This window comes from Mauremys mutica, chromosome 9, assembly GCF_020497125.1.
Source record: "Mauremys mutica isolate MM-2020 ecotype Southern chromosome 9, ASM2049712v1, whole genome shotgun sequence".
NCBI lineage: Eukaryota > Metazoa > Chordata > Testudines > Geoemydidae > Mauremys > Mauremys mutica.
The window spans coordinates 18,147,526-18,164,236 of NC_059080.1; the positions used below are offsets into that span (position 1 = coordinate 18,147,526).

Here is a 16,711-nt window from a genome sequence, read left to right on the forward strand (position 1 = left end):
CCAGGTGTTTGTCTGCCTACCAGAATACTATGATGCCTCAGGTTGCCTTCCACTATGTCTTCATCGAGGTATGTTCATGTTAATACATGTATTAGTGGATTTATAATAAATTTTACATTTCTGCAGTGCCTTCCAACCCAAAGGATCCCAAAGTGTGTTACAAATAGCTGCTCCCACAACTACACTGCATGGCACCCACTTCTGGTGTGGAACACACAGCTGTTTTACAGTGCACAGGCACACTACAACACAATTTTGGACAGGAGGTGAACACGACACCCATTTTAAACACAAAAGAGAATTTAGAGAGGTGAAGTCTCACTGCTGAATTTGGCATGGACACTGGAGTTAACTTTCTCTCATGAGAACTGCCCAAGAATCATTTATAGGACTGGACATTTATATTTTGGTGTCAGTGCCTTGTCTGGTTTCTAAATGATTTTACTGACATCACAAGGATTATTTTGTTCTTGCCAATCAAACTGGCTGCTGAAGGAGCTCCCTTCTGGCACACTATCCTGTTATGTGTTTTAGGCTACTTTGGGCACTGGCCAAGAAGGAAGTGCACTAAAAAATAATCTGTTCTCTATCCTGGCAGGAAGGATAGCTTGCTCTTTGCAGGCAGAACCATGAAGAATTTCTGTGTAGGAAATCCTGGGTTTTCTTCTCATCCTTATGTCCTCACTTAGTCTCCCTCTTCCTCCCTATCACATTCCCATCCGTCCACTCTCATTCTCTCCTTGCTCTTAGTTGATAACCCTTCCATATACCCCTTCTGGCTATTGCAAGAAACCCTAGCACGGATGGATCCTGCGCCTCTGAAAAAGCAGTGAAAGGGGGTTGCCTCTTACAACCGCAGCTGCTAGCAGGGAGAGGTGCAAAGAGATCACTATTGTGAACAAGGCCCTACTAAAAGGTTCAATATTTCTTCTGCTGGAGCCTGAGTTGGGCCACTGGCATTAAGCACTGAACATCTAGACCCCTTAACCTCTTTGTTAAGATGCACATACCCCCAATGAAGACCTAGAGTGCCATCGCTGGAAATGCAGGGCAGAGCAGAGAGAGCACAAGTTTTGCGAAGTCCCATGGGGGCCTCCAAATTCTGGCCACCGCCATTTATTTCACTCCCTTTGAGGACCAAGTGCCTGGCCTGAGGCTACTTTTTTAGAATTTCATTGCTGTTCAAACACAATGGGAAATGTTCCCGTATGCTCCTGACATAGAAAATGGAGGGAAAGCAGCCACAGTCATTTGCACCTCAGGAGTGAATCTAAGATGGTATCCATGAGCTGGTGTGGCAGGATTTCCTTAGATTTCTTTTTGCAGGAAGATAGTGCAGCACCAGCAAGACCATTAACTTAGTGGCTTGATAGTGCTCATTAGTTTGCCATTGGAGAGAGTTTTCCTTGAAGTTATGCTTATTAGTTTGCTGGGACTTGAGAGGCCACCAATTAGAACCACGCAGAACACTCTTATTGCGACAATTACCATTAATAAATTAAGTGATATCACAAGACATTTAATGAGTTATTAATCACTGTGGGTTTAACCCTATAGGAATTTTCATAAATGATTCAAGTATTTAGCATTCTCCTGCTATGTTACTTTGCAAAGGGAGTTTATTGACCGAGGCTATGTGTTAACAGGGCCCACGAGAATGCAGTATTGGGGCAGCATGAGGGAGCTGATATTTCAGGTAGAGAAGTGGATAATGGAAACCAAGTGAAAACCACTTAAAAGTTGAACGTTTTCTCAAATTGCTACATAAATGCAGTAATTCCCACTAGCACCTTCTGGTTTGTTTATGTACTCAAAGTTTGTTCAACTGCAAGACATCGTCCCAAAAGCAGTAGACTCGTTGGGAGTTTTCATTTAAATCTGGATTTTTATGGCTCAAACTCAAGTACTGTATCGCTTGTATTCCCCCCCCTACCCTTAGAAAAACATGAGTCATTTCAACACCAGAAGTGGTATAAATTCAGTACAGGAAATAATGCTCTCCATAGCTCCTGCACAGTTATTAGGTGTCCTTCATTTCATTAGTTTACATAACATGCCCAGTTTAAAAAAAAATTGTTTTCTTTTTTAACTTTGCAACTTTACAAGGAACTACAGTCTCCTTTTTCCCCTCCCCCCCACCAATACAGACCCTCCTAGTCTTTTTGGGGAGATATTTAAATTGTTGACACAGACCACTACACATAAAGCAGCAAGTTTGCTGTGCATGATGTGAATAATTACTGCATTATAGTTTTGGTTTTTAGGGCAACTGTTGACTTAAGCAAAACAAGCCTGCAGTCCAGCTGCAGATCCACGTTTTCATAAGTTTTCTTGTTTTCTCTCTCCAGCGCTGTCTCCCTTAACAGTGACCCTTTTCAGACTTTTCAAGGTACAAAACCTTTACCAAATCCTCCAGCTCAGTCCTGCACACTCTGCTTTCACACATTTGGCTGATCTGAGCTTCTCCCTCGCTAAATATTTTCCACTGGCCTGAAAACAAAAACACAAAGCAGAGAGACACTGACTTAGAATGCAGGGAGCTTTAGAGTCACTTACAAGCACTAGCCAGACAAACACGTTCAAATTGTTGATAAGGAGAATTAAAATATTTTCCTTTGAGATATTTTCAAACCTTCCAATCATTTAATACATTCCATGCAGAAGAACTACATTAAAAGAACATGAAGGGCCAGATTCTGATTGGGGAAGGTGGGGTCGGGGGTGGGACTTTAGTTTGTAGCTGGGAAGGCCCTGGCTTGTAATTGCAGCAAACTCTCAAGAGTAATTCTTTCAACAGCTGCTGTTGCCCTGCAATAGTGGAAGTCCAAGCATAACAGCAACTTGGTAGTGCAGAAGAACTGGAGAATAAAACTGACCATAAACAAGTGAAATTGGGAGGTCAAGTTCTGTAGCCCAAGCTGGGTGAAATATAAAATATAAATTGCGCTAGTGGTGAAAAAATGAATTTGGGTTTTTTTAAACAGTCAGTTTTTAATAATCCAAGGTGTTACTAGGGACTTTAGAAAGGCATCTTTTAAATACGATTAATGTGAAAGTAACCCTCTAATCATATGTTGCATTCTGATTATTTTATTTGATACTCAAACTATTGATTCCAGATGTTGGTGGGAAAGTAGCACATTTATTTCAGTTGGAGGAGTAATGCAGGGCATGTTTCAAGGTAGAGGTTATATAGAAAAGTGGAGCCTAAGAAGACAACTTTTACTTACTCAGTGTTGTCCTTGTTATCTGCTTGAAGTAGGGAAGTTCTTCAAATTCGCTTTTGGATATCGTCTCAGTGTGGAAGTGACGCAGAATCCCTGTAGCAAAGCAGTAAGAGCATGTAGTTGAAACAAGCCCCTCTGCTCTGAGCTTCTTGCGTTGTTGTGATTGTGTAGAATTACTGGCATGTTGAGCCACACTATGAAATCATCTTTACCAATAATGTTTTAACTGATTCCATGTGCTCCATCAATATTTTTCTTTTGTGGTTTTATGATGGTAGAGACTATCACTGAGATCTGAGAGTTAGTTCCCCCTTTGCCCACATAGCTTCAGCCCTCCCTAGCATGAATGAGAGAGGACAAGAGCAGAGGCCCAAATTCCAGTGCCTTGGAGAAAAAGAGTTTGGCATGCTGACATTGGACATTGTCTTTTGCCTAACTGCAGGCAGCCAGCATAAAATGCTCCTACCAAACCACCAGAAGGGTTTGTGCACTACTGGAAGCATAGGTCAGTAGGACCCCATATTAACCAGCAGCCCTTCAGAGGGCTGTTCATGGGTCAGGATCTGTGTAACTTTAAGTGTAGTTTGCCCTTTAATATGATCTCAACTTATGAAGCATCTTCTCCCCCCCCCCCAAGGTAGAGACTAAAACCACTCAGTTGACACTGATGGTCTCAAAGCAACCTGTAAACAAGCCTAGCAGTGCCCCAGTGAACTAAGTAAATCTATATCCTAATTGTACAGATCTGTTAAAGTGAAGTACAAGAAGACTGAATGATTTGCCAGAGGTCACACTGTGTGAGTCAGGACTAGAACCCAGGAGCCTTGACTCCTGTATCTGCCTATTTGCTTGCTCTGACTGTGTGACAACATTCCCAGATAAAGAGAGACTACAAACAAGAGAAAGTAAAACTACTTTAATATTTAGCATGTGGACTAAGGCATTCTGAGACAGTGTCACTTAGTAAATGCCTTCATGTAAAGGACCTTTTGAGAAGATAGCCAACATAATTCTTAAGGGAAAGAGAGTTGGTTGTAGGAGCTGAAGAGAACAACAACATTGCCTCTCTTTACATACTGAATAACAGATCTATTTACACCCACACTTTTGGCATTTCCCTTTTTGGGTCCCCACTTGTATTTTTAATTCAACGGAAGTAATATACATGATGTAACTCCACTCTTCCCAAAGATTCCTTAAGGGTTTTTCTTTCAATAAGGAATCACTTTGCCCACTTTGAAACGCAGCCTCCTCAGAGATAATACACTTTCTTAGGCTACATAGTGAAACACATACTCTCTTATAGTACATAGCAATATTACACAAGTTCAGATTCAACATGGAGTCCATGAACTGTAGGGAAGTTTGGCATTTGTTTGAGATCTAGCTTCTAGAGCTGTAAAACTGAGGAGACCAGTCAATTAGCTAAAGTAAAAGCTCAGGCTTTATTCATTTGCAGTACATACAACACTGATTATCTGAATGGTGTGACAAAGTTTCTCCTCTACCTTGGTGGGCCCTAGGCTTATTGGCAGATTTGCTCACCTCAGTGATCTTCCCCTCTGGTGGAACCCACAGTCTGGGTCAACTCCTCCTGTGTTGGAAGGTTTGGGGGGAACCCAGGCCCACCCTCTACTGCAGGTTCCAGCCCAGGGCCCTGTGGATCACAGCTGTCTATAGTGTCTCCTGTAACAGCTGCATGACAGCTACAACTCCCTGGGCTACTTCCCCATGGCCTCCTCCAAACACCTTCCCCCTGGTGTCTGATACTGCTTGTACTCCTCAGTCCTTCAGCAACTCTCAACTCCTTGCACCCCAAACTCACTGAGTGACTGGGAGGCTTTTAACTAGTTCCAGCCAGCCCTTGATTGGCTTCAGGTGGCCCAATCAATGTAGCTATCTCCACTGCCTTCTAGAAAGATCTTAATTGGCCCCAGGTGTCTTGATTAACGTGGAGCAACTGCCATTTGGTTACCATGGTACTAGGGATTTGGTTAGCTTGGGGCTAACATACCTGTTCCTTACTACTTTACTGTAGCCATCTGGCCTTGCCCCATCACAATGGGTAGAAACATCTTAAACCCTTCAGATATTCAGGAACTTGGGCAATTGTAGGGAGTGGTCTGAAAGGGTTGGAAGTCTGTGCTCAGGGTTAAGACTAGAGTGGTCATAACATAGATTCTTTTCCCTTCCACAGAAAATGAGTTTTCTGTGAAAAATCAAAATCCAAAATATTTTGGCCAAAACCTGAAGAATTTTGATTCTGCAGCACTGCTATGGTCAGGGATGCTGGAACAATTTGTATTGTGGGGATGCTGAGAGCCACTGAACCAAACTGTAAACCCTGTATATACAGACACTCCCTGACTTACGCAAGTGTTCCATTCCAGAATGCCTTGCGTAACTCGAATTTTGTGTAAGTCGGAAATGTATTGCTGACCATTACGCCAAAAAACCCAACAAAACCCTCCTATTTCTAGCTTATGGAACTTTTTCCGTAAGGGTGGATTTGTGTAAGTCGGGTTTGCGTAATCCAGGGGGCGTCTGCAATGGAAACCACTTCAAGCCAAGGGGTGCGGCAGCACCCCAAGCACCTATGGCTATAGTGCTTCATGGGAGCTGTAATTTGGGAGCTGTGTGCTCCTGTTCCCCTCAACAGGCTTACTGGTTGGCCTACATCTCCCTTGATGCACCACGGTCTCCCTGCCGCTGCTGCCCCCCGCTCCATAGGATGGTGGCATTGAATTGGCTACTGCCTTCTACTGGTCAAAATCAGAACTGCTCAAGTGCATATGATAGACCCCATACTGCTAACAACAAGGGAGTCTGGCACAAGCATTAGCAATTTATGCTTTTGTAGTAGGAGGACTGGAGTTCTATCTCTGCTACCAGGGAAATGTCAAATGCCCCAAATGTAAAGAATTGGAACAGCTATAAAGTCCTGAGTGGCAAGAATTTGTAACTCTTTCCTGAGGTTATAAAAAGAAAAAAGCACTATTTTAAGAGAACTTGACCTACTTACCTTTCCTAATCGTCCACACGTGTATTTCTATTTGAGGTGGCTTTTCTGTTTCCACTGCGATTTTTCTAATGGTTTCTCCTTCCTCCATGAAAACAGATTCATAGACAGGAAGCATCTCTTCACCACAAAAGTAATCTTTGCTGTCAAAGCTCTGACTTGGCATCTCTTCTGTAAGCAAAACATGATACAGCTTTAATAATGTTCCTCGCAACTTACTAGATTCGTGCTGCGCAACAAGTTTAGCTTAATTGTAGAGAGTTCCTTTGAAGTGATCTTTCAAGTCCTTCTCCAGCGGAGTCCAGACTACTTAGTGAAATTCTGTTTTTGCTCTCCCTTTTTAATGCTCAGACCTGGTAACAATAAAACAATTTGGATTTGTATTTAGTATGTTTTATCTTAACACACAAGTCAGACTTTGAGAAAAGATCCTGCTTTTTTTTAATTTTTTGATAGCTATGGGTGACATTCAGGAGTTAGAGACTGATCTGAAATCTAGATAACAAATTTTTTACTTCTAGAGCATTTCCATCCCAGGTTCTTAGCCAGATTTTTCAGACTGCCCCCATCTTCCATTGACTTCAAGAGGAGTTGTGGATGCTCAGCATGTCTACATGTCAGGCTCTCACTTCTTTACTTCACAGGGGGGTTGTGAGGCTTAATTCAATTAATAAGTAAAGTATCATCCCCTTTTTACATGTAAGACCGAGACACAGGGCAGTTAATTGAGTCTCCTTACATCACATGAGTCAGGGAGACAGCTGGGACTTGAACCTAGTTCTCCCAGTCTCCCTTCTAATAACATATTGCTAGCAGGTGCTTTGTAAGTGATGTATGCATGTGACTCTGACACTCGTTTTCTCAGAGTGTTTCTGCCAGTGCATCACAGAACTAAACACAAAAAGGGGCTAAATGTGTTGTGGGAAATTTTTAAAGGTATAGATGGGAGTTAGGTTTCAGAGTGGTAGCCATGTTAGTCTGTATCAGCAAAAACAATGAGGGGGTTGTTGAAATGGGCCACTCTCATTACCACTTCAAAAGTTATTTTTCCTCCCTTGGCATCCTGCTGTCAATTGAATTGTCTCATTAGACTGACCTCACACTTGGTAAGGCAAATCACATCTTTTCATATATTTATATCTGCTCCTATATTTTCCACTCCATGCATCTGATGAAGAGGGTTCTAGCCCATGAAAGCTTATGCCCAAATACATTTGTTAGTCTCTAAGGTGCCACAAGGATTCCTCTTTTTTTTTTTTTAGGAGTTAGGCACCTGGCAAAATATCATAAGAGGAGTTAGCAAATTTCTAAGTAGTTTGTTTGTTTTCTTTACACATTTTTTCTAATATCCTACAACAAGCTAATCAAGTGATTAGATTTTTCCCACAGTGTTATGATAAGCTGTCTTAGTGCTTATTCTAAGGATCCAGTTCCATTATTAGCACAAATAACGTTATGACCAAAACTTTTAAAACTACTGCTATATTTTGCAAAACAAAACCTTTATTATAGTACAATGGTATAAATATCCCAAGCTAGAAAACAAATGGAAAGCTCTGTGAGTATTGTAAATGGGAAGAGATGGGAGAATGAGAGATGCTCCTTGAATTATTGTCTGGGAGATAATGAATCTCTACTTGATGGGGAGGGGGGGATATAATCTTCTGAAATAGATGTCCAAAAGTCACACTAATGCTAGAGAGAAGAAAAAGAGACCGGAAGGTGGGCCCAATCGTTGGTGCCCTCTACCTGCGGAAATGAAATGAATGAGATGGCTTGCAAGATTGGGTGCTAGATCTATTATCATGCCCAGATTTCCCTCTAGATAAAATATAGCAACAGATATAAAGTTGTTCATTTCATCAGGTGTCATTATGATCAAAAGACCCCTTAAAATCCATAGCAAAAAGGCAGTCTGTGATCTATTCTTTGTTTTACCTGGACAGACTTTACAGCATTTTCCTTCTATTTTCTGAGGGTATTTGCAGGGATATTGATCCGGACAATGAATTTTCTTACATTCTTGTTTGGTGATGTTGCAGGTACACAACACACACTCTACGATTCCGAAGGCCCGGAGATTAGGATGCCACGATTCACCATGTGAGTATGTTTTTCCATTTGAAACACAGACTATAACAGAACAGGAGAGAGGCAGAAAATGAATATTCATTAAACGGTAAGGCCCCAACAGGTCCATAGTTGAACTACAGCCTCTGCCTTAGTGCATGCACGCTGGTTTGAGGCAATGTTTCATTCATGACTAAAGGACGCACCTCTGCTTGGAAGTGTATTTTTTCACTAGCGATTTCTGGCCCAGCCCTTCTCCCATTGATAAGTTTTGTCATTTACTTCAAAGGGAACAGGATTGAGCCTTTGATCACCTTTTTCTGTGCAATTTGGTCTAAATGCTGGCCTCACTTATCCGTGAGGGTGCCCTGGTATTTCAGCGAGTGAGATGGAGTGCAGAATTTGACCACTCTCCTCTAGTTCGTGCCCAATTTTGTTGGGGACCATTTACTCCCACCAGTTGGCTTTTAAGATCTTAGCTTCTTATGCACACCCCACCTCTTTGAACTGGCTCCTGCCCCAGAATTTCAGCCTGCAACCAGGACAATACTCTAGTTCCCAGCATCACGGCATTTCCTACTGAACCTCCGGCGCAGCTTCTCTTGTCAGTGGGTGAACACTGTTTATTCAAGCTAGCAGCTGGGTGAGTTGATGCCACCCATACACTTTGCTACTTTCCAGAGGGACCCTCCACTAGATGACACAGACAGAGCAAAGGAGGAGATGATTAGAAAATGGAATTTGATCACTTCCATATTTTTTCCCAAATATACTTTGGGTGTTTGTAGACTTGGTATTTGTAATTTCAAAACACAAAAGGAGGCTTTAAATTGAACGGCTGCAGATGATATTGAAACGTATCTAAGGACACCCATTACACCAATATCTGAATGCCTCCATCTTTAATGGATCTATCCTCACTACACCCCTGCAAGGTAGGGAAGTAGGCAGGCAAAAGGACACTGCACAAATTAACAGCTGGCAAAAGCAGACTCGGTTTGCACTGAAGTTAATGGGAGTAGTGCCAGTTTACACCAAGGCTGAATTTGCCCTATAAACCTTGCTTCTTTAAACATTTTCATAAACACACTGAAAAATACAGACTAACCAAAAAAGGTGAAAGAAAGGGCACTGTTTGATTTCAAAAAGCAATTAAAACCAAGCTTGGATATGCTGTAAATATTTCCAATTCTTCTAATATGCCATCATTTTTTATTAATGCTTTTATTTGTAAAATATGTTCCTCTTTTGCCTGTAACTTTCAAAAGCAATTTAATTTTTATCTGTAATCTTAAATTTACATCTAACTGCTAACAGATGTGAGCAACTGGCTTATGTGTTACTAAGTTACCAAGATTTATGATGGGTGTTCTTCATAATGTATTGTCTTTCATGGGTGTTATACCATCATTTGGTTTAATAATTTATTACTTTTTAAACTCTTTCTTAAGAGCTGTTTTCATTTTAGAAGGGGAAACAGTTTTTCTCTCATAAAAGCAAATTAAATGTTCTCTGTATACAAAACAGAATGATGAGAAAAAAGGGAAAAGTTACGTAAAACGGGATTAATTACTCTATTGTTCTAATTAACCTTCTTACATGCTTTAGTAGTATATTTATACTTATTTTATATCATTTTTTTTCCTGCCAGAGAGCTCCAAAAGCTTTACAAACATAAATTAAACCTCACAACTTCTCTGTACTGTAGTCAGGGATATGTTGACTATAGATACATTATCCCAATTTTGCAGCTGGATAAATGGAGGCACAGAAAGGTTAAATAATTAGTCCAAAGTGAGAGAAGAAGTCTGTAGTCACTGTGAAAATAGAACCCTAGTTCCCAAATGGCCTGCTTTAACCATGGTCTGCATAGAAATGTAATTCTGTATCCATGTAATGGCATCAAATCTGCATGTCAGTATAACTAGTTTATTTTTAGATTTATAAAATGTATCTCTGGAAGCATGTGCATTAATTAATAACATTCTAATTGTAGAGAACAAAAGAAAGTACATGGTCACCATTCTAATTTCCATTACAGAGACCTCTTAGACTCTCTCTGGGCAGCAAGCTCCTAAAGCCATCACTGATACTAAACGGCGCAGAGAAATGTGCTGTTCATTTGTCTGCTTTTTATTTGCTGAAACAAATCAGTTAGAAATTGCTTTGATGATGTCTTCATGTGTGAACTGGATGTCAGAGATCTTGCACTGAGTGGAGATTCCTGTTCCTAGTTTCAGAATAAAACACTGGCATGATCTGAATGTGTTTTCATGGTTGTTCAGGTGGATAATAAAGATCCTATGGCCAACATTCCTTCTGTTAGTTAATACCTTAAAGGATTAGTTGGCTATAACACAAAGGCTTTTAACTCTTTGTGAGACATTCTTGAGTGAACGCTACTCTGGGTTTTTGTGTATAGTTGCTCTTCTATAGCTAATTTTTTAATTACTATTTGGGCCTGATCCTGCAGACCATTATTCACTTAAATAATACTTACCTGCTACACAAGTAGCTCTGTTGAAATGTATAGGAATTGAGTGCACTCAGCACCTTGCAGCATCATGTCCTTTTGCCAGGACATAAAATCTGCTGCCCCTTTTAAATTGGGGATTTGGTTATTTCCCCCCACCCCCCTTTTTAGTATAATCCTTGAGTCATGCTTCTATAAAGGTTTTCCATATGAGCTTGAGGTCCTAATGTTCCCATAATGTAATAAGTCCTGTAAGGCTCTCAGAGGCTTAAAGACATATTATGTTATGTTACTGGAATGTCTCTAGCTCTCAGGGCTTTGTTTTACATATATCTTTGCTATGAAGTATTGTATTGATCTCTGAAAAACAGAATCAAAGTTTAAATGGGGGTGGTGGGGGGGGTGAGAGGTGGTGGTGAAACTGCTGGCCTGAACGCTAGATAACAGCTTTGTTCAACACAGATGTAAAGGGGGAAGTTCCTCTTCGCTCATAGGTGATTTGCAAAGGGTCTCCCCCTTTATGTACTAAGAATTCTTTGAGAACTATAAATGGCTGAGACCTGACTCCAAGTAGTATTGCTAAAAGGACTTCTCCTTACCTCGTCCGTGCTTATGCTTGTTGTTAATGACAATCTGTACTATAGTTCCTGAAGCTTGCTGGGGGTCAGGTAGGACTCCACGGTTACTCCTGCCACTGGAAAATCGTGGAATGTTGACCACCTGTCTAGGGGAGCTGGGGGACAGGTCGTAATGGGAGCGATGGTATGAATGCCTCTGTGTGGAGACAGAAGGAACAAGAATGTAAATGTTTCATTCAAGTGAAGCAATTGGAGAGCTGAACTTTGCGTGTAAACTGTCTGCATTAAGGCTCCCTGTGCAGTCAACGTGAGTTTTGCCACTGATGTCAGTGAGGTGCAAAATCTCAAGATTCGCTTCTTCCTTGCTGGAAAGAGACTCATGCAGGTGCTTGAGATTAACCTGGGTTAAACTGTAGGTATTTGACCCCAGGCGTTATAGCCTTCTGCATCCAAACTACTTTTTACAGCATCCCTGAATATGGCCCAAGAATAGTCCAATATGTGTAATGATCAGATGCTGCCTGCCCTCCTGCTTCTCATTTCACTATAGAGCCAGAGTCACAGACACTCATAAGGCCAGATTCAACCACTGTTGCTCAGGATGAGCAGCACCTTGTTGGAATTTAGCTCTAAGTCCATCAGCTGGGAAACCTTGATAGATCTGTAGGTGAAAATAGCCTCTGCAGTGACTCTGTTTTTCAAAACAAAACATCATGGTTGTTTTGGAGGATTTTTTCCAAAAATACCCAAAGGCATGACTGAAGTTTGGTTTGGTTTGTTTATTTGTTTGTTTTGTTAACTTCCTTGTAAGATTACTATTTTCTTTTGAACAACCCTAAGACTTACCAGAGACCATGGGCATGCATTTATTTTGTGCTCCAAATGGTTAAAAATTCCATATGCTCTCTCCAAATTTTGTTATAAAAATCAACACTGCCAGGCTGTATTATTGATGGTTAATTTTCACCCTGGAGGCAATAAAGCTGCACCATAGATTAATCTAGCCCCTGGAGTGAATTCATAAACCTCAGGCATGATAACTGGAAAATAAGTGTGTTACTACTATTGAAAAGTAATGCTCACATGGCAGACAAACCATTTATTCAGGTATGGTATGCACAAGTATCTGATCCAAAGTCTGCAGGAGTCAATGGAGGTCTTTCCATTAGCTTTGGATCAGGCCTTAGCTGCACATGTTCGCTCAGTAAAGTGCAAGAGAATCAGTAAAATCTCCGTAATAAGATCCAGAGAGAACCTGGGTCAGTCACATGTGTGTCCTAGTGGCGATGCGCACACAAGGCTAGAGTCTCCTTTGCCCTGCACCTGCTGTGGTTATTTACAAGGTGGCTGCAATATGCTACTGTTCTAGTTGGGTGGTAGTCTGCACTCATTCTGTAGCAGTGCAAGGCACTTGACTAAACAAGGTGCAGAGCAATGAAGAGTCAGACCCATTCACTAGGTCTATCTTCTTATAATGTGGCATTTTGTTCTACTGTTGTAACTATTGAATACTGGCAGATATAATGGTATCCAAACAGCTACAGCATATGAAATACGACCTATATATTGCTAAGTATTTACTTGGTATTAGCAATGATGAATTTTCCAACATTCGTAGTGCTCTTCAGACAGGGCCCCTGGCTGTTGCTGAGTCAGGGGCCACAGAAATGGATATAGAATTTTTGTCTGGCAACAAAATACACTGTGAACCACAGGAAATAAACAACGTTCCCCTTTCCTCTGGTGCTAGCTTTTTTTTAACAAAGGACACTGGATTATTTTTCTAACAATCATTGTGGGAGATGTTAGACATCATCTGATCACGGGCTGCCATCTCAACAGTCCATGAACCATAAATGATTTTAGAAGGAAAAGTAGAATATAATAGTGAAAGAGGAGGAGAAGGGATAGCAAAGTGGGAAAGAGGGATTATGGACAGAGCAGGCATGAGAAATCACTACCTAGGAAACGGAAAACAAAGGATCCTTTTGTAAGAGATATGCCCATTCTGCCCTCATGAGCCCTAATTGCTCACTCTGTGGTGCCCTCGGCTCCCTAGCAGCACCTTTTAGCTCATGAGAGCTGACATGTGAAGTGTACTGTATTGGTTTCAGAGCATCCTGTGTAAGTTTCTGTCTAGGGGGCCAGGAGAGGGGGCTCCAATCTATCACGAGAGAATTTTTCTCTGTCATTTCTTCAAGATCATTAGAGATTTTCAGCTGGGTACAAAAAGCTAAAGGCAAACAGAGAAAGATTCAATGGAAAAAGGTATTGTCACTACTATGAATTTTTCTGCCAGATATTCCTGTGCCAAGGCAGAACTGGTGAAGAGTTAGAGTAATCATCCCTTTTACTTGTGTGTGTGTGTGTGTGTGTGTGTGTGTGTGTGTGTGTGTGTGTGTGTGAATGGCTCGGCAGGAAAACAGGTTTTCTGATTACACAGGGCACACTTACGGCTTCTCTGTTGGCAGGTTGCCGGAAGATATCCCCATCAGAATGTTCCCATGATAATTCTCCATCTCCTGTGTGTGAAATAAACAGTTATGGGAGTAATTGTGCAATGCCTTAGAAATGCCTATGAGAATTCTGTACAGCTGAATGAGACCAAAGACTGAGGCAGAGCTGTAGTGAGGTCACATCTTACTAAGACACCATTACTTTTACAAAATATATTATTTGTATCACAGAAGCTGCCATTCTGGGCAAAAAATCCATCATGGAACAAAGACAGTCCCTGAGTACAAAGAACTTACAATCTGTGTGACATTTTCCTAGTTTGCTATGAAGTATTAGCCTCAGTCAATACTAAACTACACTTATCATATAAAGAACGAAGTACATTTTTTGTGTTGCATTGTCCTTAAGGGTTGTTTTCCCCTTTTTGCTTACTGTCAAGTTCACACACTGAGTTACCAAATTTTATTTCTCAAATATTATTCTGAATCAATGAGTTTCTTTTAAAAAAAAAAATCCAACACAAAATAAATGCAACAGCCACTCTGAATGCATTACTCCCTGGACACACAGGCAGGAGGGAGCCAGGTGCAGTAACATATATCAGGCTATATGAGAAACGGAATTAGTAGGACTGGCTCTAATGCCAGCCAGTAGATTCCTGTACCTCGGCCAACCATCATGAACGGTACAGCTCTGCCGTTGACGTAGACCAGTGGTTTTCAACCTGTGGTCCGGGGCCAGCAGACTAAGATTTCCAAAGGGGTCCACACCCCCATTTGAAGATTTTTAGGGGGTCTGCAAATGAGAGTTGAAAACCACTGATGTAAACAAACAGCCAGGAGAAGGAGTACAGGTAGGTAGCCCTGTCCCCAGGATAGGGCTCATAACAAAGAAGTGAACACTAGAAGGAAATGTTGACTTGTGTGTTAGAAGAATGTTTGTGGAATCAGAGATATTAGCCCAGGAGCTCTGGAAACTCCCTAGAAGTGGGGTGGGGACACTGGCACCCAAATCTTGGCCCCACCCCCCTTCTCTGCCTCTTCCCCCTGAGGCCCCACCCGCTGCTTGCTCCTCTCTGCCCCTTCCCTCCCATTGCTCACCCTTAAGGTAAGTCAAAATGGGAAGGCCCAGCCCTCCTACTTTTAAAAGGGATGCGGCCATGGCCCCCTGACCCTCCTTGTTCTGGTGCCCCTAGCTTAGGCACTTGCCATTTGTGCTTTGTGATGGAGGAGGAATTAAAATGCTTTAGAGAAGCAACTAGAGGAACTTCAGATCAAGGCTTTGGCCCCTCAAAACCCAACACTGTGATCTGGGGGAATTTAGAAATGTAAACAAAAAACCTCAGCTTCCATTAAAGTCTTTGTAAAGACAACTTTAGAAATGTAAACTCCTACAAGCCAGTGTGCACTGATCACTAGCACTGAGGAGGAGCAACGATGGAATGGAATCTGTTACGTTTGAGGGGAGGACGTGGCACCCAAAAACCGCTTAGACTGATATTTAATTGTTTAAAGACCTGTAAGGATGACTTACAGGAATGGGGCAGGAGGGTTATCTACTGGGGAGACAGATTTGGAATTGAACACCCCCAAACTTTGGTGTTTAGATCTGTCTTTTATTAGACATGTTTATGTAATGTAAGCTTTACAATGGCCCCACATTTGCACCACAAAACTCCATGGTAGCAGCATGTGCCCCCAAATCAGGAGCTGGACTTTATGGTTTGGAGCCATCTCTAGTCAGTAGGAAAAGGACTAATTTGAAAATGCAGAGGGCTTCTAAGTGTTCTGTTCATAAGTTACTAATATTCTTTGTCCTTCCAGGGAGTAGAAATTAACTAACAGATTCCTCTCCCTGAGGCTATGCTCATATATCTTCATGCAAACGAATTGCTCAGGCTTGTGCTTCATAAGAATCGCAGGGGAAGGATAAATCAGCATGTGCTAGATTGAAAAGGACAAGGGTAGTTAGGAAGGAAATGTTACTTTTAAGAAAGTATTATAAATAATGAAGCATTTTAAAAACCACTATGCAAACGTAGAGAGTCTTTTCAAAGGCCATTGCAGGCTCTGAATCTCTTTTACCGCATAACCTGTCTTGCCTAATGCCCCCAATATCTTGCCCTCAATTTCCTACTTCTGATTAGCTTTTTTTCTCTTTGGTGACTGTCCTCTCCTGTTTTAGGTGGCTGACTTTTCCAGTGTAATCCTAGTGCACTGCGTAACTAAGGCATGATGCTTTGTGCTTTGAAACTCAGTTTGATTGTTTTGTGATTATAACTGGTCAGTTCCAAATCCAAGTCACCATATAAAGTAAAATTATGTGCTACCATCCCAGGAAGCTAAAAATAGCTATTAGGGAACAGAGACCAGGAACCAGATGATTAGCTAATGTTTATTTTATTGCACACTCAGCACATTGAATATTAAATGGTAATTTGCTAGATTGCCTGCCATGAGACAGGGACCATCACCTTTGCTGGTCTGAGTGCAGAAAGCTTCAAATCCAAGTTGCCTAATAAAATGTTTCTCTGTTTAGTGGATAAAAATATAAGAAGCAGCAGCATGGGCTACTGAGTAGGCGGACTGGACTGGAAGTCTGGAAACTTGGGTTCTGTGCCTCAGTTGTCCCTGGCTGACCTGCTGTGTTCACCAGTCTGTCTCAGTTTTCACCCCCCTGCCCACCGCTTGACTGTATAGATTGTAAGAAGTATCTGTCCCTCACTATACGTTAGTGCAGTGTCTAGTACTGTAGGCACAAATGAACTACAAATAATATAAATGCTCCTTAATTTTCCAAGTAACAGTACTGAGCTCAAAGGGTCAGATATTTAGATATGTAGACCCCTAAGAACACAGATAGGCACTTTGAAAATCCCACTAGGTGC

General features: G+C 41.5%; 1 protein-coding gene across 3 annotated transcripts in view; it reads right to left on the minus strand.

Annotated features, from left to right (window-relative positions):
* Positions 1–1,307: 1,307 nt before the first annotated feature.
* Positions 1,308–16,711, minus strand: part of CHRDL1 (chordin like 1) — a 62,829-nt gene continuing 47,425 nt past the window's right edge. For 2 of the 3 annotated variants that reach the window (XM_045029044.1, XM_045029045.1), the window contains exons 7-12: positions 13,822–13,889; positions 11,389–11,563; positions 8,185–8,379; positions 6,250–6,417; positions 3,231–3,320; positions 1,308–2,490 (exon numbers count right to left, since the gene is read on the minus strand). In XM_045029044.1, coding sequence (XP_044884979.1) covers positions 2,360–2,490; positions 3,231–3,320; positions 6,250–6,417; positions 8,185–8,379; positions 11,389–11,563; positions 13,822–13,889 — 827 coding nt within the window. In that variant the 3' untranslated portion in view covers positions 1,308–2,359. The remainder of the gene's footprint in view (positions 2,491–3,230; positions 3,321–6,249; positions 6,418–8,184; positions 8,380–11,388; positions 11,564–13,821; positions 13,890–16,711) is intronic. The other variant, XM_045029046.1, reaches the window with a different exon arrangement.